The following is a 23,807-nucleotide window of genomic DNA, read 5'->3' as shown; positions in this document are numbered from 1 at the left end:
GCCCTCAAATGTTTTCAGTCCTTGTATTTGACTAGATTATTCTTTCTGTTATAGTGTATACAATTGAATCTCCATGTGTCTGTCTATCTTAGTTACTGTTGAATTGCTGGGAAGAAACACCATGACCAGGGCCACTCATAAAAGAAAGCATTAGTGGGGAGTCTTAAAGTTTTAGAAGACGCAGACAGGCATGGTGCTGGAGCAGTAGCTGAGAGATTTACATCTTGATCTGCAGGCAATGGGCAGAGGCAGAGACATCAGGCCTGGAGTGACACACCCCTCCAACAAGGCCCCACCTCCCAATCCTTCCCAAACAGTTTCATTCCTGGGGACTGTGTGTTCAAATATTTGAGCCTATGGGGCCATTCTTGTTCAAACCACCATACTTTCCTTTCAGGTTTTTAAGTGATTTGTTTAGAAGTTATTTTGTTGCTTATTGTTTGGAAGATGTTCTCCTTTTGTTCCTCTTTTCCAGCCTTCTCACTCCTCTTTGCTTTCTTCTCTTGTTCTTTCCTTCCATGTTTTCTGTTTTTGATCCTTGTGTTGGAATCATAAAGAGAAGGGTCTTCTCGTTCTTATTTTTATGATCTAGGTAATAGAAAAAGCAAGCTATTTTAAGAAAAATGTCTGTGTATTTTAAGATTCTTAATGCTAAAAATGGGAATAGATATATGACAATTGCCTGTATATGAACAGGCAGTATAGTCATCCTGTTTGGACTCTATGATATATACACACACATTCATCTTCATTCTTTCTCTTACACACTAGTGCCCAAGGCCCTGTGGGCGCTGCTCACTACCTGTAATACCTTTGAGGTCCCTTATCAGATTGTGGCCTTTAGTCATGTTTGAAGTTTTAGATATAATAGCAGGACTAGCACAACTTTCTTTTTCCGTCTTCACGATGATGGATAAATATGCGTTCTTACTGTAGACTTTATTTTCATTCCTTAAGTCACAATCTCTCACCTTTTCACTAGAACAATGTATGGCTTCTTTGTTGATAAACATGAATTACTAGCATACTGTTCCTGAGTTTTAGGGCCAGAATTATGTACAACATTGGTTACTCGAACACAGAACTGATTTCCGATAAGCAGAACCATGGGGAGGTGGGAAAGGAGGGTTGCTGTAGTGATGGTCCTAAGGAACGGAAGGAAGGCCAGGTTGCTAGAACACCTTGAGAGGAGCAAATGATGTTTGGTCATCACACTAAGAACAGTGAAGGATTTTCTGCACGATGGGGACAATCATATTTGTATGTTACAGAGCTCAGTCTGACTCTGAAGGAAATAACCCTGTGGATGGGACAGGTGAGAGGGGGTCTCTGCAAACACCAGGGAGAAGGAAATCCGTTCATTCAGTGTGACCTGGTTAGCTGGTGTTGGATCACACTCCTAGATGCTGACATTGGGCAGTTTATTTTAGGCATGTTGATAGTGCAATTTGGAAAAACATTTCCTGGTAACAGTTAACTCAATCCCATGTGCACAATAAAGTTTAAGGAATGGCTACACTGAAACTCTGCAAAGTACGGGTGACCTCTTCCATAAGGGTAGGTTCTATACCCTAAGGGTCTGGGGAGGATATGCTGTGGTCTCGGTCATACAGGTAGCAGAGAGGCTGCCAAGCTCTAAATAAAGTTCATGCGGCATCGCCTATAACGATGGATGGGTTCTGTCAACTGAGAAACAGTGTTCAATGTCAAGGGCTCGTGAGGAAGCGTCTGGGATAAATGCAATAGTTGGGGATTCAGTGGGCCTGGCCCTACAGGTAGCACAGATCACCAGTGCCATTAACTACATCTCCTCCCAGCCTTCTGGGCAGAACACAGGTAAACATCTCCTCTGCTGAGGAGACAGCTCTGCACATCTAACATTCCTGGTTGCCCTGGTGCTTTTCTGTGCGCTCAAGGTCCTGGTGCTCTCTAGCCGGGTGTAGAAGGTCTGATGAGGTATGGTCATGAATTACCTATGGATGATGAAGGCAGTTCATGGGTTATTACAGAGACTTTCTAGATTAAGTTCTTGCTTATTTAATTGGATGTTTGATAATGCAGTTCCATAACAGGAAACACAGATGTGGAGGCAAGGTCATGAGTTTAGTTTGAAGCATCTCTGGCGCTTGCCTTTCTTTTTCCGTATAACTTGCCTTGCACTTAGGATGAAGGTCTAAACTCTGACCATGAGTTTCAAGGCAGACTGTTTCTTTGTGTTTGTTCTTATGGTCTTGAGCTTCTGTCCTCTTTGTATGTACTATTTTCTCCCCATGAATCTCCTTTATCACTCTCTTTTGTACCACGAATAAAAAAAACCCAGAGACGGATACTGGGGTTCAAGCTGGAGAAGCAAAGCAGCCAGCCAGAAGCTCCTACCCCTACCGAGGCTAAAATGGAGATCCTGTCTCCCTGTAACTGGAAACTGAATCTTACATGAGACCCTTGGCTTCTTCCTTATATTCCTCCCTAGTGCTGGGATCAAAGGCGTGAGCTCTGTTTCTCTTTTAGACTGATTCGCTCTCGTGTAGCCCGGAATGGTCTTGAACTCACAGAGATCCATCTGCCTCTGAGTCCTGGGATTAAAGGTGTGTACCACCACTTCCTGGCCTCTATGACTAGCTGGTGTGACTTGCTTTGCATTCTGATCCCCAGGCAAGCTTGATTAAATCATAAACAATATATCACCACACTCTTTATCTCATTTCAACTTCTCAGCATTGAGATGTTATCCCATTCATCACTTCTTTGGGAAAATATTGGGATATATTGATTGGGGGAAGTAGTTAGGAAGTATCGTGATATACTTTGATTAATATAAAACAGCTATACCATATGCATAAATACATGGGCTTAACTTGCAGGTTCTTACTTGAGTTTGTTAAGTTTGGAGTCACTGCTGACACGTATTTCAGTGTTTGCCTTGTCTCAGATCTAACCAGTTGCTCCACAAGCTGCCGCCTGTGCTCATGCTGGGTTTGGACTTCTTCCTTTCCACACGGGCGTGATTCTAGTTCCTCCTGCACCCTCACAGCCCACCCCATAGTTACCACATCTTTAAGGAGCTCATGACTCCTAAGCTGTCTTTGTTTTTAGTTTAGTTCCTCTCAAAGACTTAAGCGATTACTGAGGCTAGTCTTTCCAACTGCTTCCACTCAGAAGTTACAGTGTTCCTTTGAAGGGCAGGATGATTCAGTTATTACTGCTTATAATTCACTTTAGTGCCCTTGCCATTTTCTTTGCGTGGTTTGTGCGCGCGCGTGCGTGCGTGCGTGTGTGTGTGTGTGTGTGTGTGTGTGTGTGTGTGTGTGTGTGTGAGAGAGAGACAGAGAGAGAGAGAGAGAGAGAGAGAGAGAGAGAGAGAGAGAGAGAGAGAGAGAGAGAGAAACAGCATGGTTTTCACAGTGAGAACTCAGTGGAGAGTTTGCCATTCATGCGCCCTTTCCTTATCTTCTTCAGCCTTGTACTTTATCTCATGTCTTGTTACCTTTTCTCTTAAACAGGAAGCGATGCACTTAAGACATTTTGTGGATAATGCTTCGCAGTGTATGTCCTGTATTTCATTCCGCTGTCTCTCTCCATGTTGGCTCTCAGGGTGTCACTCAGTAATTGCAATGAATAATTGTGTGGAGAGGTAGGTTTTCGTATGATGTGTGCTATCTTAAGGGTCATTTCCTAGAAATGAGATTGTGAAAGTCATTTTTTTTGCATTTTCTAAATTCCCCATCCTAGCGTCATGCTCATTTGCATCTCTGCTAGCAGAGGGTGTGTGTGTGTTTGTCTGTCCCTTCTGCTACTTCAGTAAGTATCTTAACTTTTACCTATCTAAACATCATTCCATACATTTAATGTGGCAGTTTATCATATACATGTATTTTTTTTCTGTAAGCTAATAACTGGTTATTATTTGATATATGAAGGCTATTTTCATAGTAATTTTATGTTCAAAATTGCTAAATCTTTTTAAATTGAGTCTCAAGGATTTTTCTGGTATACTAATTATATCACATGCATGCAGAGATTTTTTTCAATTTTTGTATCTTTTGTTCTCTTGTGTAATTACGTTTGCCATCTCCCTGTCTGTACCTCAGCTCTGTCAAATACTAGTAGAGCCACCAGGGAGCTTTGCCTTGTGCCTTACACTTGCTTGCAGTATTTCACTTTGAGACTAGATTACATTTATTTAATCAATTACTTTATGTAAATTATAAATACAGGGTTAAATAGAACTTATCTCTGTTGCTTCCAGACTTGAAGGAGAATGGTAGCCACGGTGATAGTTGGTATTGTCATCTGGACAGGATCTAGGGTTATCTGGGAGATAAGTCTCTGGGCGCCTGAGGGGTTGTCGGGATCAGGGTGGTTGAAGTGTGGAAACCAGCCTTAACTCTGAGGGGCAGTGTTCTGTGTCGCAGGGCTCCTGGACTGAATAAAAAGGAGGAAGCTTGCAGAATTCTCCTAGTGTCAGTGCATCCTGACTGTAGACGCCCCACACTCCTACCGCCAGGGCTTTCCTGCCATGACAAACTGCATCCTCAGACTGTGAACCAGAATACACCCTTCTTAGCTATGAAAAAGGTGGCTAATACATCTAATTTTTAAATCTTTCTACTTGACCCCCCCAACATAAAAATAACAAGGAAAGCAAATGCAGGTGTATTTGACCCCGAATTTCACAATACTGCTAGCTATAGACTATCATGACTTCACATCACATGTCCATCAAGAAATAAACCAAATTCTATTTAATGGTGTTACTTACACAAGCTTAGCACAGGGATAGAAATGGCTTAACAAGCGCCAGAAGAAAAAGTACAAGTACTTGGCAAACACAAAACAAACTGTGGTTTTGTTTGTTTGTGGGCTTTTTGTTTCATTTTGGTTTTGTTTGTTTGTCTTACTGTTTTTCTGTTTGTCCGGTTTGTTTTTGTTTATTGTTTTAGGTTTTTTGTCTCTTTTTTGAGAAAGAACATGAAGTAGGGTAGATAGGGAAGTGGGGAGAATTTGTGAGGAGTTTGGAAAAGTGTAAAACATAAATAAAACAAATAAAAATACATCGTATGACAATGTTTTAAGTTTAAAAGGTAAAGGAAAAAATAAAAGGCAAAAGTTTTGAAAAAAGAACAAGTAGAGCAGTCCTGAAGACTGAGACAAAACACAAACCTAGTAAAAACACCCCAGTACAAAGTGCAAAATAGTCAACCTAGATGTGAATGTCCTAGTTTTATCACAGCCCTTAGATGCTAAGGAAGGATGAAAGCTTGCAGAGGTGCTGCTTTAGGACAAGCATACAGAGTGTGGTTTCCCTGGATGGATCCCTAAAGCATAAGTGGGATAACTAGATACAGTAACTCCTCCACAGGGGATATCCACAAATGAAGGAGAATTAGATACAGTAACTCCTCCACGGGGGATGTCCACAAATGAAGGAGAATTAGATACAGTAACTCCTCCACGGGGGATGTCCACAAATGAAATGGCACAGAAAACAGAGCTGTCAGAAGAGGGCGCTCTCAAGCTAGGAACCTTGGTCACAAAAATGATAAAGGTGATGACATCCGTATACAAGTACAGCAAAAAGATTGTGTGAAAATCCTCATTAATAGTCACAGACTTGACAACTGTAGTATTCCCTCCTGGAGTAATATCTTCAAACAGCACTCAAGACTAATGAAAACCAACCTGGACCAGAAATGTTACAAACAAAAAAGAAAAAGGGTGGGTGTTGATTGAATTCAATAAATGAAAAATTCAAGATTATATTAGAAATGACATATAAATTACAAGATGTCCCAGGGAGGATAAAGTCGTATAGTAATTGAGTGAGGGAGGTAGTGGGTTCTAGGGATGTGAATAGCCTAACCACAGGATAAAACAGTGCAGGGAGAAAATGATAGAATAAGAAGACAAAGAAGGTGCAACATAAGACTACTTGGAGAACCTCAAGAAAACCAAAACAGCCACCCCAAACTAATGCCTGAAGTTACAACAGAAGGAAAGAAAAAAAAAGGATCTTGACTCTTCATCTTAAAAGGGCCCATCAGGTACCAGGGAATATTCCTGTACCCAGGAATCCTAGGAACAGCTTAATGAAACTGTTAAACTTTACAGACCAAAAAACAAAAAACAAAAACAAAAAAGTCTCCAGACAGAAAGAGTAGTTACATAACCATGTGCATTAAACTAGTTGGAATTGTCCCAAATAGACTGCAAAGCCAAGCCACTGTAAGGCAACATTCCAGCACTCTTGTTTTTTGTTTGTTTGTTTGTTTGTTTGTTTGTTTTTGTTTGTTTTTTTGTTTTTGGTTTTTCAAGACAGGGTTTCTCTGTGGCTTTGGAGGCTGTCCTGGAACTCGCTCTTGTAGACCAGGCTGGTCTCGAACTCACATAGATCTACCTGCCTCTGCCTCCCGAGTGCTGGGTTTAAAGGCGTGTGCAGAGAAGTTGATTTTGTTTTGTTTTGTTTTTGTATTTTTTTTTTTAGTTCAAATTAGGAAGAAGCTTGCTTCACATGTCAATCCCTTCTCCCTCTCCCTCCCCTCCCCCCCAATCCTCCCCCTCAACCCCCCACCTGCCCCCACCCGAGAAGTTGATTTTTGTAATTTAAAAAACAGTGGTTAAATTAGGTGAGGTAAACTGAGTACTGTACTAAATTCCTTACACAGATTATGTCTGAATTCACTTAGCCTAGGAAGTCATTCCTGATACCGTCCTCATCTTACAAATGAGAAAACTGATAAAGGGTCAGTAATTTGGCAGAAGTTTCAAGTCTCCCCACCTCTCCTCGACCCTCCCACCCCATCGAGGTCCCAGGCAGCCACTGCTCAGGATTCTTTTTAAAGCTGATCCCAAGATGATTCTGGTTGTTCAGTGGTTGGTTTTCAGCAGTTTGGTCACGATCTATCTAGACATGGTTTCCTTCTAATTGAGTTTTAGGTGGTGTACTGACCTTGAATTGGGTGTACTACTTTTAGCCAAAATTTGAAGATTCGGCATTTTCAAATTATGTCTTTCCTTTTGGATTCTTGCAGCTTCTTAGATTTCCTAAAGTGACCCCAAGTTGCCTAGAGAAGTCGTCTTTCCTGGAGGGCCTGGAAGGTCCTGGCCTTTCCCTCTGCACCTGTTTGCCAGGGAGCTCATTCAGTTTCTTTATTTCAAGTAGGTGTTTTCAACTCTTTCTTTTGCTTTGTTTTTTCCAGACAGGGTTTCTTTGTGAATGTTGCCTTGGCTGTTGTGAAACTAGCTTTGTAAACCAGACAGGACTTGAACTCACTGAGATCCACCTGCCTCCGCGCCTCTCAAGTGCTCGGACTAAAGGTCTTCATCATGGACGGATTTCTACTCTAACATTTTTATTTAGGTTTTGTTTTTTTGGCTTTTTGTTTTTGTTTTAGTTTTGTTTTTTTTTTTTAAACAGTCTTATCTCTGTTTATTTTTTCTATCTTTTCTTTCTTTTCATTTGAATTTTTCTTTTACCTCATGGAACACAATTTCATAGCTGCTATAAGTCTCTGCTAACCCAACTTACTTTGTCTTGTCATCAATATCTTGTTTGTTTTTTAATTTCCTTTGATAGTAAATCAGATATCTTTCTTTATGGTGTTTGCTTGAGGTAGGATCTCACTGTGGCTCTGGGTGACCAGGAACTGAGTTACCATTCTTTGTAAAGCAGTACTTTGCTGCTGTACCTCAGACTCTGGAATTCTGTGATATCTGGAACGTGGGTTCTATTGAAGTCCTGATAGATATTTTTGGCTTTGTTTAGTAGGCATTCAGCCCAGTTACTTCTGGCTGTAAGTTCTTGTCTTCTCAAAAAGGCATTTTATTTTATGTGTGAGTTTTTCCTGCATACGTGTGTTTACCACATGCATGCCGTGCTTGCAGTATCAAAGTAGGGCGCTGAATCCTCTGAACCCAGACTTACAGATGGATGTGAGTCACTACTTGAGTGCCAGGGGCCCAAGCCCCTGACCTGAGCCACCCCTCCTCCAGCCCCTGTGCTCATCCTTCGATGTCTTTCCTGTTTATTTAGTAATTCAGGTCTCAGTGCTCGGCATCTGCAGTGCTTTATTGGCCCTGCCTTGTGCATGTCAATTTAGAGAATAAGCTCACTGCTTCCCGCACACACTCCAGCCTCCCTGGTTCTCTCCCAGAATGCAGTGGGGTTTCAGGGTGTTAGCTGCCCATTTGACTTCAGCCAATAGCAGAACTTCTGGCTCAGTGCCAGGGGCCCCTGCCTGCTGTGCTGTGCGTCCCTGTGGCTGGCCTTAGTAGAGCAGAGTTCTAAGACCACATATGAGTCTGAACCTGCGCATTTATATGGAGAAATTAAGATTGTCTGAGATTTAGATTAATTTTGTATACACATGTTTAAATACAGTTAAAAGCACTCTTACAGTTCTTTTAAAATCTAGGTTGTTTATATAATGAGCAAACTAATGTATGGATGATGTTTGTAAGATTTCATAATGTCTAACATACACCTTCCATTTTCAGATGGCCTTCTGATTGTGGGTGTTCACTCAGCTAAGTTTCCGAATGAAAAGGTCCTGGACAATATCAAGAGTGCTGTCCTTCGGTACAACATCACCCACCCTGTGGTTAACGATGCAGACGCCAGCCTTTGGCAGGAGCTTGAAGTCTCCTGCTGGCCAACACTGGTCATACTGGGACCTCGTGGAAACATGCTGTTTTCTTTGATTGGAGAGGGACACAAAGATAAACTGTTTTTATATACTTCTATGGCTTTAAAGTATTACAAAGACAGGGGACAGATCAGAGATGGCAAGATTGGAATAAAACTCTTTAAAGAGTCTCTGCCACTGTCACCATTGCTGTTCCCTGGCAAAGTAGCAGTGGACCACGCTACTGGCAGACTGGTGGTTGCAGACACCGGGCACCACAGAATCTTGGTCATTCAGAAAAACGGGCAGATTGAGTGCAGCATCGGAGGTAAGGGCTATGTAACATGCTATGTAATGTGATTTCACTTTAAAAAGAGTTGAAGCAAATACACAAAAGCAGCCAGTTATTTTGTTATTTAGTCTGTGGTATCTGAGTTAACCTCCCTTTCCTTTTCAGAACAAACAAAACCCAGAAGCTCCATGTCAAAAACAGGAAATCATTAAGTTATATAGTTTTTAGGTATATTTGTGTGTTCCATCCTGTTTTTTTAATAAAAATGTCACTTTTATTTGTTCATGGAAATATATGCCAAAATTTTAGGTCAATGACATTTTAAATAGAAGTTTCATGTTTTCTTCTCTAACAAAATATGTCCATATAGTTTTCAAGACAGTGACCAAGAAACTTAGTATTTAGATTATAAAGTCAACAGGCTTGGGCTTGTACACTATTTTACTTTTATTCTTATTTGGTCCTTAAGAACTAAAGCATACGTCTGGATCCCCCCCCTTTCACGAGAGAGAGCACCGGCCGCCTCATTCCATGTCTCCTTGCCTTTGATGAGATCAGGCCTCTTGTTTCCATCTGCTCGATTAGCACAGTCTCCTAAGTTCATTCAGACTAACCTGCTTCTCTGGGCTGAATTGACACACAACAGATATGAGATGGAAAGGAACCGTGTCCTTATAGCCAATCCCACTTCATAGCACAGGAAGCATTTTACGTAGGGAAGTACTTCAGCTGTGTTCCTGAGCCATTGCTCATCGTAGTATGCCAAGATAGGCTCATCGCTTGTGTCATTGTTCTTATTAGAGTCTGTGTGGTTTTGTGGAGTGTGTGTGCTACTTGTTATTTTCAGTTGTAATGAGCAGTTAGGAGAATTGTTACTTGAAAAAATGTCTTGAATTTTACTGGTCTTTATGGTTTTGGTGTGTGTGGAGTCTGTACCTGCTCGTGTGAGTCTGTATGCTGACACAGAAGCCCGAGGTTTGTGTGGTCTCCCAGTGAGCCTGAGGCCCATGGGTGCGGCTAGGCCTGCTCAGCACTCTGCTAGCCTTGTCCTCTAGCCCCACCACAGGTGTCCTTGTTGTTGCTCTTATTATTGTTTTAAGACAGGGTCAAAGGTGAAGTCCTAGGTGTCCTGGAAGTCTCTTTGTAGACCAAACTGGCCTCAAGTCACGTTGGTCCACCTTCCTCTGGGATTAAGGGCATGTGCTGCCTTGCCTGGCTTTTTGTGTGTGCTGGCAATCCAGACTCGGATCCTTGTGGTCGCACAACAGGTGCGTTACCAGCTGAGCCATCTTCCCACCCAGATATTAGTATACTGTAACATTAAAAATGGTGTAGGTAAGTGCTGTTTCCTGACACAGGCTCTCACTGTACATCTCTGCTTGGCCTAGAGCTCTCTGTGTAGCTCTGTCTGCTCTGAAACTCACAGAGATATACCTGCCTCTGCCTCTTAAGACAGAATTAAAGGCCTGCACCACCACACCCAACCCAACAATGTTCTTTTAACAGAAAACATCTGCAAATGGTGTTCTCCAGTGTGCCTCAAAAAATATAGCCTTTTTTTGATGCTGTATTATTAACTTGGGAGTTTTTAGACAGGTCTCTGTCTCTAGCCCAGGCAGACCTGGAACTCACTATATCCCAGACTCACCTTGAATTCATAGCAGTCCATCTGCCTCCAAGATTTACAAACCTAAGCTTCCACACCCACCTAAGATTCTGTCTTACATTTATGTGTTTATTGTGTGTTGGGGAGTAGAAGGATACACGTGTCGCAGCATAGAGGTGAGGGACAGCTCGTAGGAGTCGGTCCCTCCTTCCACCATCTGGGTCACAGGGTCAGTCTCAGGGTGGCAGACGTGGAGAAAGTTCTTTTACTTGTAAAGCCAGCTTCCAGCCCCCAGCTTTGGTCCCATAGTTTCAAGAGCTACTGATTTTATGTGACTTAACAGACTTTGTCAGGGTTCTTAGCATGTCCCTCCGACAGTGTCTCATTGGACATTTAGGTGGTGACACTGCTCACTGTGTTCAGATCTGAAGTGACCGACCACAGAGCTCTTCCCCATTCCTAACGTCAGCAACAGTAATAGTATTAATAGTGACGGTGGCAAGCCACATGCCTGGCTTCATTCCAGACACACGGCCTGCATCTGTTTCCACTCCCGTAATGCTGAGACTCGGGGTATTGTTAGTTCAGAAGTAAAACTAAGACATAGAGCGCTCACCTAGACCACCAGCTAGGAAAGCTAGAGCTGGGAGCTAATGGACTTGTGTTCCCTGACTACCTCTCTGCCTGCTGTGTAAGGCAGTGGGAGTGTGCAAAGCAGGCTGTGACAATTGACCTAGAGGCTTTGGGTAGCCGAAGGTGTGTATTACCGTGCCACACCACCCCTCCTTGGAGCTGGGGTGTTCCAAAACTGGAGAATGTTACACGACTGTATGGCAGTGAAGCAGGGTAGGGATGAGTGTCACCTGGGCTTCGTGACTCCCGAAGACAGTGTGGCTCCAAGGTGTAGTTCTGCGGACGGCAGTTTTGAGTGTAAATAATTTTCAAGGGAAGGAGTGTGCGTGCAGTTTCCTTTTATTACCAAAGGGGTCTGTTGTCTAAATTGTCTTTAAAAAATTACCCCTTTGGGGGCTAGGGAGATGGCCCAGCAGTTAAGGCAAGAGCACTTGTTCTTGCAGAAGACCTGGGTTCCGTTCCCAGCACAACCATCTGTAACTGACTCAGTTCCAGAGAACTGACGACCTCTTCCAACCTCTGGGTACCAGACACACACATGGTGCTTATACATGCATGCAGGCAAACACACACACATCCAGTAAATCATTTTTAATCATCCTTTTAGCTGCTGAGAGGTTAAAGTAATTTTTAACTTTCTAATCTATGTAGCAGGTATTTAAAATGCTTTGAAAATTATTTTCTTCTGCTGTATGCTAGCCAGAATAGATAGACTTAGAGAAATAGAGGAAAACGGCAAACATCTTTATTTTAAATTTTTAATGATTTTTCTGTATGTATGATGTTTTGCCTGCACCTATATCTGTGCACCGTGTGTGTGCAGTGCCTTCTGGGAGTAGAGGAGGCATTGTATCCCAGGACTAGTGTTGACAGTTGTGAGCTGCCATGTGGGTGCTGGAATCCCTTCCCCTAGAAGAGCAGCCAGCACTTTTAACTGCTGAGCCATCTCTCTAGCCCCTTATTTTCATTTTTAGATAGATGGAAATACTGAAATGCTGTGTTGTTTATTTTTTTAAATAATAGCATTAAATGTAATTTTTTAAATTATTTGTTTGGAGGTTTGTTACTTAGAAGTTGCTTTTTAATGTGAAAAAAAGATTGTCTCACAACTACCTTGTCTTTTAGGACCTAACCCTGGAAGAAAAGATGGAATGTTTTCAGAGTCATCTTTTAATTCTCCACAGGGTGTAGCTATCGTGAATAATGTCATCTATGTGGCCGACACTGAAAACCACCTTATAAGAAAGGTAATTTTCCATTTTAAGTTCATGTTTTAATATCAGGAGTCCAGGGTCATCCATGTTACAAGTTGGAGGCCAGGTTGGGCTACATGAGACCCTGTATTAAAAAAGAAGGAAGAGTGGGGAGGAGGGAAAGGAAAAAATACATTAAGGTTTCAAAAAAATTCTCTATCAATATACTCTTATTCAAATTTGGACTTCAAAGACTATTTCTAGAGAATTTTTTAAAACAAATAGAATTTATTAAACAGCATTTTGCAGGTTTTACTCATTCTGTATTAGTCACAGGATTGCTATAACTGTCATATTCCATTATAGATAAAGCCAGTTATTTTTAATATTTCCTACCATTAGTGATTTCAAATATAGTCTATTGTAAATTTTGAAAATAACTAAGGTGCCTGTAATCTGTCTTGTTAGGTAAACACAATGCTTCTGATACTTCACTTTCATTCAGCATTGACATCTGTCTTCACTCATTTGGCAGAGGTGTCACATAGTATTCATATTATAGCAAGTAACTATCTAGACTGTAGTGGTACCCACTGCTGTGTGTGTCTTGGCAAAAGCAATGTTTTCTTTGCTGCTGAGGAGAACTTGGCTGTTGAATTGCTCAATAAATATTTGTTGAGTAAGTTACTAACAAATTATATATATTTAATGAAATGTTTGTATGTATTTATTTTTATCAATATATATTGTGACTTAAAGCACTAAAGTGGGTATGTTTTTTGATTCTTGGAAACTTCCTAGACATTTACATATGCTAACTTGAAGTTAGGGGGAGTATTTATTTGGTCAAGAAGCCCCTTTTTTAGGTAGCACTTCATTAGTATTGTTGTATAGTTTACAGAAAAATGATGTGATTTTAATTACTGAGCTCTTACAGGTCTGTTCTCATGAGTGATTTTCTTTGGGAGTTGTTTTTGTAGTTTGTCAGTGATGTCTGATCACTCACTGAGTAGTGAGACACCTACTTGGCAACATCAGAAATGCTTGTTCTTATTTACTGTGCCCCCTCTCAAATGCCTGTTTATTAAAGTCGTGTCATCACAAAAATCCTGGGTTTCCTAAGGTTGGTGTCCATTCAGTGTGACATGACTGGTGTCTGTGAAGACAGGAAGCTGCATTGTTTCTCCCTTTGTCTTTCCACAGAAATAGTTACTGAATTTTATTCTGCAGACCTCGTCTGCAGATGTGTAAGCTCACCACCCTCTTACATCCACTGGACAGGCATCACTGTTCGTGCACACCCTGCTTTGTCTACAATAGTTTTATTAACTTACAGGGTTGTTTTGTTTTGCTTTGACTTTTAAAACAAAGTTTCTCTGTGTAGCCGTGGCTGTCCAGGAATTCATTCTGTAGACCAGGCTGGCCTGGACCCTCAGAGATCTGTCTTCCTCTGCCTCCCAAGCACTGCCTGGTCAGTTTATAGATTGTATCCCCTTTCCCACATCCCTTGCCATTCCCTCACACGAGCAAACCGTAGCTAACCGTTGTGATATGCTTATCTGCATATGACCTGAAAAACACGAGTGTCCTATGCACGGGATTATCTTAATGACTTTATTGTGGTTTATCAGAAAGGTCACCCATGTAAGTATAGAACTCACTAGTTTTTAATCAGTTTAATAGGTTTTTGCAGTCATAGCTTTAAATCGTTTTTAGAATATTTCAGCTCCCAATTAGGAGCTGTCACACAAAGGTAATCACCATTCTCAGCTCTAGGCAATCAACTTTCTGGCTACTGATGGACGCTTACTGAACCTTTCACACAGATAGAGTCCTGCAGTAGGTGGCTTCTTCTTCAGTCTGGCTTGATGTTTGAAGGTTTGTAAACGCATGAGGTAGTGTGTTGGGAGTCCATTCCCTTTTATTACAGGACATGAGAGAGGGGGACTAGCTGTACATCTAAGTGACAAGTCTGCTCTAATATCCTTATAAAACACTGTGTTTCAAAGACACTGTATATTCTGTTAAAATGATTCACTCACCGAAAGTGAAAGTAACATGCATTGAATAACGCTTACTGTATTTTTTATAGATTGACCTAGAAGCTGAGAAAGTGAGCACTGTAGCTGGCGTTGGTGTTCAAGGGACAGATACAGAGGGGGGAGAGAGAGGCGAGAAGCAGCCCATCAGCTCCCCTTGGGATGTCGTGGTTGGAACCTCAGGTATGAGAGCTTAGCAGCGCACGCCAGCAAATTCTGCTAATAAAAGTAAAATCTGATCTCTACCAAATTCTTTTCTTCTGGGCAGAGGTGGCACACACCTTTAATCATAGCACTGGGGAGGCAGAGGCAGGCGGATGTCTGAGTTCGAGGCCAGACAGGTCAATAGAGTGAGTTCTCAGACCGCCAGGGCTACACAGAGAAAATATGTCTCTGAAAAAAAAAATATTTTCTAAGGTTTTTAATTAAGAAGATTCTTGAAATGTTTATTTAGAGTAATTGTATAGCTTGTTTTATATGTTTGTACATATGGCTTGGAGCTTGCTGCTTGGGTAAAGTAGAGGCAGCCATAGTATACACAAATAGAATACCTGTTCTATAAGAATGACGGGTTAACTGGCTCTCTCTTGGATCAGGCTCAGTACATACAAGATTCTGATTTGAATAATCTCATATAATCTGCATTTTCCCATTGGTGTCATTCTAAATGTGGTTAAAGTGATAGGAGTGTGGTTTAGAAACAAAGATGATCCACGAGCTACCTATCACTTAATAATGTCTTTGCTGACTCTAGTTGGAAAGAAATGGAGATATCAGAGAAGAAGCTGACCTATTTTTTTCATTTTTAAAAAATTCCCAAATATTAAAATAAGATAGCATCTTTTAAATAATTAAAAATATTACCCTAATGAGTTAGGCAGATGCTGACACAACACAAGCCTGTATTAACCGTATCAATATAGAAAAGACACCAGTGTTCTCATCATTGTCCTCAGCAGTGCTGCCATGGCTACTATCTGCACGTCTAAGACCAGACGTAGAGACAGGAGAATACATCCAACTAGAATTTGAAGCTAAATGGTCCATGTGATCTTGGCTATTTGAATGGCATTGTGTTGAGAATTCTTACTTTGCTATGCTAGTACTGTCTCTCAAGAGAGGGAAATGTAAGATTAATAGCTAGTGATTAATAGCCAGTAGTTATATAGTGATTTAGTTACTGATGTTTGTATTGGCCACTTTGTGTCTTCTGCATCTATTAGTAATTATCACAGTGATGCTTGCTGCTCTTCCGAGGACCTGTGTTTGGTTTTCAGCACTCAGGTTGGGTAGTTCACAACCAGCATTAGCCCTAGCTCCAGGGCATCTAAGAGTGAAACAGAAACACAAGTCACACAAGTGGTGCAAAGTCAGAAGACAGGAATGTGTGCTTTGCCACCATGAGGCTGTCTGTGGAAAAGGATGTGGATACAACTGGGCAAAGAGCCAGGAATGTTCAACTTCTGTCATTTCTATCAGAATTTACATTGCTTAAAATCACAGTGTACTTTCCTAAGTTAGGTTATATAGTGGCCAAGGAGTATTTTTTTTAAAAAAAAATTTTTTTTATTTGTTCAAGTTGGGAACAAGCTTGTTTCACATGTAAGTCCCTTCTCCCTCTCCCTCCCCTCACCCCATCCCTCCTCCCCCTCCCCCTACCAACCTCTACCCCATCCACCCTGCACTCCCCAGGCAGGGTAGAGCCCTCAATGGGGCTCTGCAAAGTCCACCAAATCTTCCTGGGCTGGTCCTGGGCCTTTCCCCATGTGTCCAGAGACAGAGTGCATCCCTTCACGTGGGATGGGCTCTCAAAGTCCCTTCTTACACCAGGGAAAAATATTAATCCACTACTAGAGGCTCCCTGGAGTGCAGAGGCCTCCTTATTGACATCCATGTTCAGGGGTCTGGATCAGTCTTGTACTGGCCTCCCAGACAGCATCTGGGGTCGATGTGCTCCCCCTTGTTCAGGCTAACTGTTCCTGTGGGTTTCTCCAACCTGGTACTGACCCCTTCGCTCTTCATTCCTCCCTGTCTTCAACTAAGTTCCAGATTTCAGCTCAGTGTATATCTGTGGATGTCTGTCTCTGCTTCCATCAGCCACTGGATGAGGACTCTAGGATGGCGTAAAGAGAAGTCATCAATCTCATTTTAGGGGAAGGGCTTTTAGGTTATCCTCTCCACCATTGCCTGGATTGTCAGATCGTGTCATCCTTGTAGGTCTCTGGAAATTTGAGCAGCTCAGCGGCAGCTGGAACTCACTTGTATGGTGCAGCGTGTCAGCTGCGAGCCTGGAGCATCTGTGGAGACAGGGCGCTTTCCTGGCCTAGGCTGCTGTCTCTGTGGGACCCGCAGGCTGTCCCAAATGGAGCATAGGTTTCCAATACCCCACTCCTGACACCAGATAATGTGGGAAATTACCAATACGGAGTCAGGTAGAAATACAAGGGTATTTAATAGGGAAAAGCCTTACTTACAGAGTTACCTAGCCGGCCGGCGGGCAGCAGTCTGTACAGCAAGCCGAAAGGTGAAGCTGAAACCGCAACCAGCTACCTGACCGCCTCTCATTCTGTGTCACCCTGACCTCGCCCTCAAAGGCATGGTCAGGCACACCTGTAGCCAGCCCCTAAGCAGGCGTGGCTATAGGTTCCCTTACAGGTATTCTGTTAGGTTCTAAGTCAAATGGAATGCCATGTGAGACATGCATCTTATTAGCCCTGGTTTTCAGATCCTTCTTCAGCTCAGCTTGGGGCTCTGCATGTCACTTAGTTCTGAAAACATCCTGTGGTGAGATGTGAATGAGATGGCTCCATAGGCTCACATTCAGAACTGTCTGGGAAGGATGAGGAAGTGTAGCCTTGTTAGAGGAGGTGTCATGGGTTGGGGGGGGGGATTGAGATTTTAAAAGCCCACAGCCTTCCCAGTTGGTTCTTTGTCGACCCCCTGCTTATGGATCAGTTACAAGCTCTTAGCTACTGCTGATCCAGCACCAAGGCCTATCTGCTGCTGCTGTGTGTGCCCTGCTGTGATGGTCATGAACTTCAACCTTCTGAAACTATACACAAGCCCCTAGTAAATTCAGTCTTTATGTTACCTTTGCTGTGGTGTCTCCTCAAAGCCATAGAAAAGTAACAACACATCTTCGCTCCAGAAAATGGGCAAGAGAAGTAGTCTTTTGTTTGTTTGTTTGTTTGTTTTTTCAAGACAGGGTTTCTCTTTGTAGCCCTGGCTGTCCTGGAACTCACTCTGTAGACCAGGCTGGCCTGGAATTCACAGATATCCACTTGCCTCTGTCTCCTGAGTGCTGGGATTAAAAGTGTGCACCACTACTACCAGGCGAGAAGTAGTCTTGAATGGGCTTCAGTGTTTGCTAGCTCAGAAAGTGTAGTTTGAAAGAGGTCTGAAAGACCTCCCTCAGTGGTCATGCTAGTTAATGAGTTATCTGTGAACCAGCTAATCTGGGTGTCTGTACCAAATCATTGCTGGACAGATAGGCTTTATTAAACTAAATTACTATAAATTCTAGGATGATCCTGATTCTCAGAGTGACATATTGCCCCAGAAACATCTTAATAACTAAAGTTTTAAATTACTTGATAGTCCTAACCTATATTAATGTATAATTCTTTGATAACTGGATCATAGGATTAGATGAATTATTTTTACTAAATTACATATTTGCTTGATGTCACTTAATATATCCACAATAAAAATATGATATTCATTTACATTTATATGTACATATTTATTTCATATTATTTATTAACTCAAAATGCAGCCCCATGAGGGACTTTCTGATGTTTGAGTTTTTGACTTACAAATGAGATCTGATTGTATACTGGAGAGTTTTTATTTTGACCTTTGTGATATGGATGGCTACTCTGTTTTCCTAAAGATCAGGTTATTTGTGTTATTTTCAGATTTAATTTAAGCTTCAGAATGTTTTGACTCTTGTGTTGTTGAATTGATCACGAGGGATCTAAAAGACAAATTTGCCCTCTACAAAGTGTGATGTCACATAACATGTTAATACACACCTTTCTCTTATATCCTTATTGGTCTTTTTCCTTAACTCTCTTAAGTTTGATCTCATTGAGACTGTTTCTTTGGAAGCTCCAAGGACCGTTTGTGAAACATAAGTAGATGAGATTCAGGAGACTGCTGAATTGGGTGTAGTTGTTGGGCTGTGTGGGTGTTCCTTCCCAATTCGAGACCCTTTAGTACAGTGTCTTATGTTGTGGTGACCCCAGCCATAAAGTTAATTTGTTGCAACTTCATAACTATAATTTAATGTAAATATCTGATGTTACCCCAAAGGGGTCATGACCCACAGGCTAAGAACTGCTGATCTAGACAGACTGGAAAAAAGTTACAATGATGAGTCATAAAACATAAGGTTTTTTATTTTTTGTTTTTTTGCAAGTCGGGGGGATAGTTCAAGACCGGGTTTCTCTGTGTAACAGCCCTGGCTGTCCTGGAACTCATCTGTAGACCAGGCTGGCCTCCAATCACTGAGATCCACCTGCCTCTGCCTCCTGGGTGCTGGGATTAAAGATGTGCACCCCCACTGTCCGGCTTACATATTTTATTTTAAGAAATATAAATATACATTTCAAAGTCAGTTTCTCTTTTTTGTTGTTAGTGGTGGTTCTTAAGACACAATTTCTTCTGTGTAGCCAAGCTACCTCAGCCTGGAGTGCTGTGTTTGTAAATAGGCACCACCACAGCCAGCTAGCCGCTCTCGTGATACAAGAATAGAACTTTTCGTCTAAGAGGTTCCTACTAGTCTTTCTTTCATCACCTCAAATAAGGTGTTTTTATTTTCTCAAAGCATGGTGAGATGTTTTGAATACATGTAAAGAAGTAAATACGAGGGCTGAAAAAAGTTACGTTTTCTATGCATTCAACAATTGATTTAGCTGCTTGCCTCTATTGTATCTTCTTTCATAGTATTTTTCTACTGAAACTGTAAACAACCTCTGCATTCCTGTTTCAGTAGTGTGTATATTTAAACATAAGATCATGAAACTGGCTAGAGCAGATGTTACCATAAACACTGAAAAGCCTCAGAAGCTCCAGACAATAGTTCTTCTTAAGCTCTTTTCTGTTTCAAAAAATTTATAAAGCTTTCTTATATTTTACCATAATGCATGGAAGTGAGAAGACAGAATTATCAGAGAGAAAACATGAAAAAAAAAGGTTGCTTTGTAACATCTTTAAATAGTGGATTCTGTCTAGTGCACATCAGTGGACCGCGGCACCCCAGCATCGTGGGCGAGTGTCAGGAGTCTGAGGAAGAAACCTCCATTGGGTCTCATTAGAAGTTAAGACACACGCTTGGGAGCTACACCCACACAGATTTAAGTTTAAAGAGAAGGGAATGAAAAGACAAAAGTCTACACTAATGACTTCTAGAAAGAAGAGGGAGCATGTGATCATGGAGGGGTGCTTGGAGTCTTCAGTGATGCTCTTTCTCAGGTTTGTACTGGCATGTGCATATCAGATTTAGTTTCTTAATCTTTATATTACACGTATTCCTCTGTGTGTGTATCTAAAAGCTAAACAGTACAGAAAAAGTAGGGAAGGAAAAGCAATGGAAAGTAACAAAGACAGCTGTTGAATGTGTACTTGCAAGCATCTCAGCTAGTAAACAATATACTTGAACGAGACATTGAGAAATAGATTTTAAATGCCTGATAATTCTAAAAATATATGTAAATTGTAAATATTACAAATATTTTAAATAGCACCTGCACATTTCACCTAATTATAGAATTGCTACAATAAAGTAAAAATAATTAACAAGGTAGAATTTACAAATTAAGTTTCATCTTATCACTTTAAATAATATGACCATAGTCCTCTGTGTGAGGCTAATGTCTGTGATGGGCTGACCTTTGAGCAGCTGCTTGACCATGTTTCAGTTCTCTTGATTCTCTGAGGCCAGACTATAGCCTGTATGGGTGGTGTTTATCTGTCGGTCGGAACCCTCCAGTGCTGACCTCTCCTGACAGTCCCTGGTTCAGAGTCATTTATAGAAAGAGCACTGTGCTTGAGTTCTGTCAATCTTCCTGACTCTGGTGGGTTTTTCTAGATACAAACCCAGCTGTCCTTATGTCACTTTTGATGGTTGGAACTGAGTACGAGTGTGCTCAGCCGATGGTCTGTAGATGAAATGTATTCTGTCGCTTATTAGTGTTCTGTAAATTACCAGTGAATATTTTTAAGTGTAATCCAATGATACAGGCATGTTTAAAGGGATACATTTTATGCATTGTGGCCAGTGTATTTTTATTTTGAAAAACAGCTGTATCTTTATATCTAAAATTTGACAAAAGATTCTTTTTTATACAATAGTTTTGTTGAAAATGTTTTTGCACATAGTATACTCTGTCCATGCTTTCCCCTTCCACAGTCCTCGTATGTCTTCCCCGTCGCCCCAGCTCTGCCCAGTTTCTTTTTCTCCCACTCTTTAAAAACAAACAAACAAAAGAAGCCAGGTGTTGGTGGCACATGCCTTTAATCCCAACATTCAGGAGGCAGAGGCTGTGGATGTCTGTAAGTTTGAGACCAGCCTGGTCTACAAGAGCGGTTCCAGCCTCCAAAGCCACAGAGAAGCTCTGTCTCAGGAAAACAAAACAAAAATACCAGGCAAACAAGCAAACCACAAGAAACCTACACCCCACACCCACACCCACACACACATACACACACGTGTGCACGCACAAAATGAAAAACCATAGTATCTAAGCAATTGACCAATAAGACCAAAAGGAAAAAAATATCCCAAACAAAGCAAAATGAGACATGAAAAGTCTACAGAAGTGCCATTGAGTTTGTTTTGTGTTATTCAGCTGCTGCTAAGCAAAGCTCCCATCCCAAAGTGTGGTTTGTAAACTCCCTGAGACTCCATTGGAGAAAACTAAGTTTTCTTTAGCAAGCAAGCATCTTGGTTAGGAAGCTCCATGCCCACCCTCCCTCCCCTGTCTTAGTGCTGGGACCTCACCTGCTTTGAACCCGGACAGGCCCTGTGAGCCCTGCCACAGTCTGTGAGCTCATACGTGCATCAGTCCCGCTGTGTCTGAGGACACGGCTTCCTGTGAGCTCATACGTGCATTAGTCCTGCTGTGTCTGGAGGACATGGCTTCCTTGGAGTCATCCATTACTTCTGGCTCCTCAAATCTTTCCTCGCCTCTTCTGCAGAAAACCCTGGGGCCTGAGGGAGGTTAGGCCCCACTTAGAGCTGAGTGTTCCTGTCAAGTTGTAGGGCTCCCTGTCATTTCCCCTCTATTGCAGGAAGAAGCTCCTCTGTCCGAAGATTCTTTTTGGTATATATACAAATTTTATTTAAATAAGAAACAATCTTATTTTACACATCAATTCCAGTTCCCTCTCCCTCCCACCCTCCCATGCCCCCACCCACCACCCCCAATATCATCCCCCACCCACTCCCCAGAGAGGGTGAGGCCTTCCATGAGGGATCACCAAAGCTCTTCCATTGCTGGTGGGAGTGCAAACTTGTACAGCCACTTTGGAAATCAGTATGGCGGTTCCTCAGGAAAATGGGAATCAGTCTACCACAAGATCCAGCAATTCCACTCTTAGGCATATACCCAAAAGATGCACATTCATACAACAAGGACATCTGTTCAACTATGTTCATAACAGCATTATTTGTAATAGCCAGAACATGGACCTAGATGCCCCTCAACTGAAGAATGGATAAAGAAAATGTGGTACATTTACACAATGGAGTACTACTCAGTGGAAAAAGACAATGAAATCTTGAAATTCTCAGGCAAATGGATGGAACTAGAAGAAACCATTCTGAGTGAGGTAACCCAGTCACAGAAGGACAAACATGTCAGAAAATTCTTAAACTGTCTTGTTTTAGGTTAACAGGGTAAAATTTACAAAAAACAAATTTTATTGTTACTGTGTAGATCTAAGATTTTTGATAAATGCATACACTCATGTAACTATGACCACAGTCAAGATGAGGAATGCTACATCACCTCAAAAAGTTCCCTCGTGCCCTTTGCTCCGTCTCCCAGCATCTCCACGCCCAGTCTGCCCCTCATAGCAGTGGCTTTGTGCTTCCTCAAGACAGCATTTTATGTCCAGCTTCTCCCACCGAGCACAGTGCTTTCAGGGCCTTTCGCTGTTGTGGTTTGCTGTTTCTTGTTGAGTAGTCCAATGTACGGGTCATCACAGTTCATTCTGTGTCTCTAGTTACTGAAAGTTATAAATACAGTAACACTTTCACTAACATTTGTAGTTCCTATTTGTTTGTGGTGGTAATGCATTTACTTCTCTTGGGTAAATGCCTAGGAATGAAATTGATTGTGTTGTTTTCCAAAGTGGCTGTCTTCTTCAGTCCCAAGCAAGTGTTTGAAATCATTGCCTTTGCCTATAGGACTTTGCTTAAGTTTCTCTTAACCCAGCAATGCTGATTGCTTGCCTTTTCTGTTGAGCCTTCATTTCAAAAGGTGTTTTTACTTCACAGGTAAGCTGGACTGAGCTTGCATAGTTTCTGAGCACCCTGCTCTACTTCTTGCACTTAGTCTTTTATTGGTAAAGTATATTTTTTCTTTGGCTACTTTCAAGCCTTTGCCTTTGGTTTTCAGCAGTTTGACTGTTACTTCTGAGTTAGCCCACCTGGACTGTTGTGGTTTGATGTCTTCCTTGTTCAGGGCTTCTCTTTTCAAGGAGCCCTGTGATATCCTCACGTGCTCACCATTTGCTCCTTTCTGTCTTTCTGGACCTCTAACTACTCAGGTGACATTCCACGGCACCCTGTCTGGAGCCTTCGCACATCCCTTGGTCCCTATTCCCTTCCTCTTTCCTTGTTCTCATAACTACTCTTGCTGTTGTCTTCAGGGTCACCAATTCTTTCCTTGACTGTGTCTGTCAGCCAATGTCCCTGTTTGGAAGGATTCTTCATTTTCAGTACGGTGCCTTTAAAGAGAAACAGTTTGTGCTGTGCTCTTGGTTCTGGGTTCGTCTCTACAGAAGCCGCCCATTCTGTGGGGACTCTGGCTCTCTCTCCCCAGTCTTCAGCAGACTAAGTCAGTCTCAGGACAGCACTGAGAGTTTCAGTTCATTGTTTTTGCGCTTCCCCCCCTCTTGCTTTCATGTTTGTGTTCTCATCACTAATTATATGTCAGTAATGTGGACTAGAGCTATAAAGACTTCGTTAAGTAGTGCTTATGCTATCGTGCTTGGCTGGGTTTCATTATTGCTAAGAATGCTGCTTGCTCAGGAGCATTCCAGTGCCTCTAGTTGGGCTGATTGCGTAGTGAGAGGTGTGAGAAGTGGGATCTAGCTGCTTGGGGTCTTCTTGGTGGCATTCTTTACCCTCGGGGTTCTGTTCTGTCACCTCAGTACATGGAGCCACATGGTGGTTCTGTCTGTCCACTTTCATCC

The 23,807-nt window shown here is 41.9% G+C and overlaps 1 protein-coding gene across 1 annotated transcript in view; it reads left to right on the top strand.

Annotated features, from left to right (window-relative positions):
• Positions 1–23,807, top strand: part of Nhlrc2 (NHL repeat containing 2) — a 56,653-nt gene that overhangs the window by 12,029 nt on the left and 20,817 nt on the right. Inside the window, exons 3-5 of the mRNA XM_027406923.2 lie at positions 8,494–8,949; positions 12,278–12,399; positions 14,438–14,567. Coding sequence (XP_027262724.1) covers positions 8,494–8,949; positions 12,278–12,399; positions 14,438–14,567 — 708 coding nt within the window. The remainder of the gene's footprint in view (positions 1–8,493; positions 8,950–12,277; positions 12,400–14,437; positions 14,568–23,807) is intronic.

Source organism: Cricetulus griseus, chromosome 3 (genome assembly GCF_003668045.3).
Source record: "Cricetulus griseus strain 17A/GY chromosome 3, alternate assembly CriGri-PICRH-1.0, whole genome shotgun sequence".
In the NCBI taxonomy this organism is placed as follows: domain Eukaryota; kingdom Metazoa; phylum Chordata; class Mammalia; order Rodentia; family Cricetidae; genus Cricetulus; species Cricetulus griseus.
This window is presented reverse-complemented; position numbering and strand designations above follow the sequence as displayed.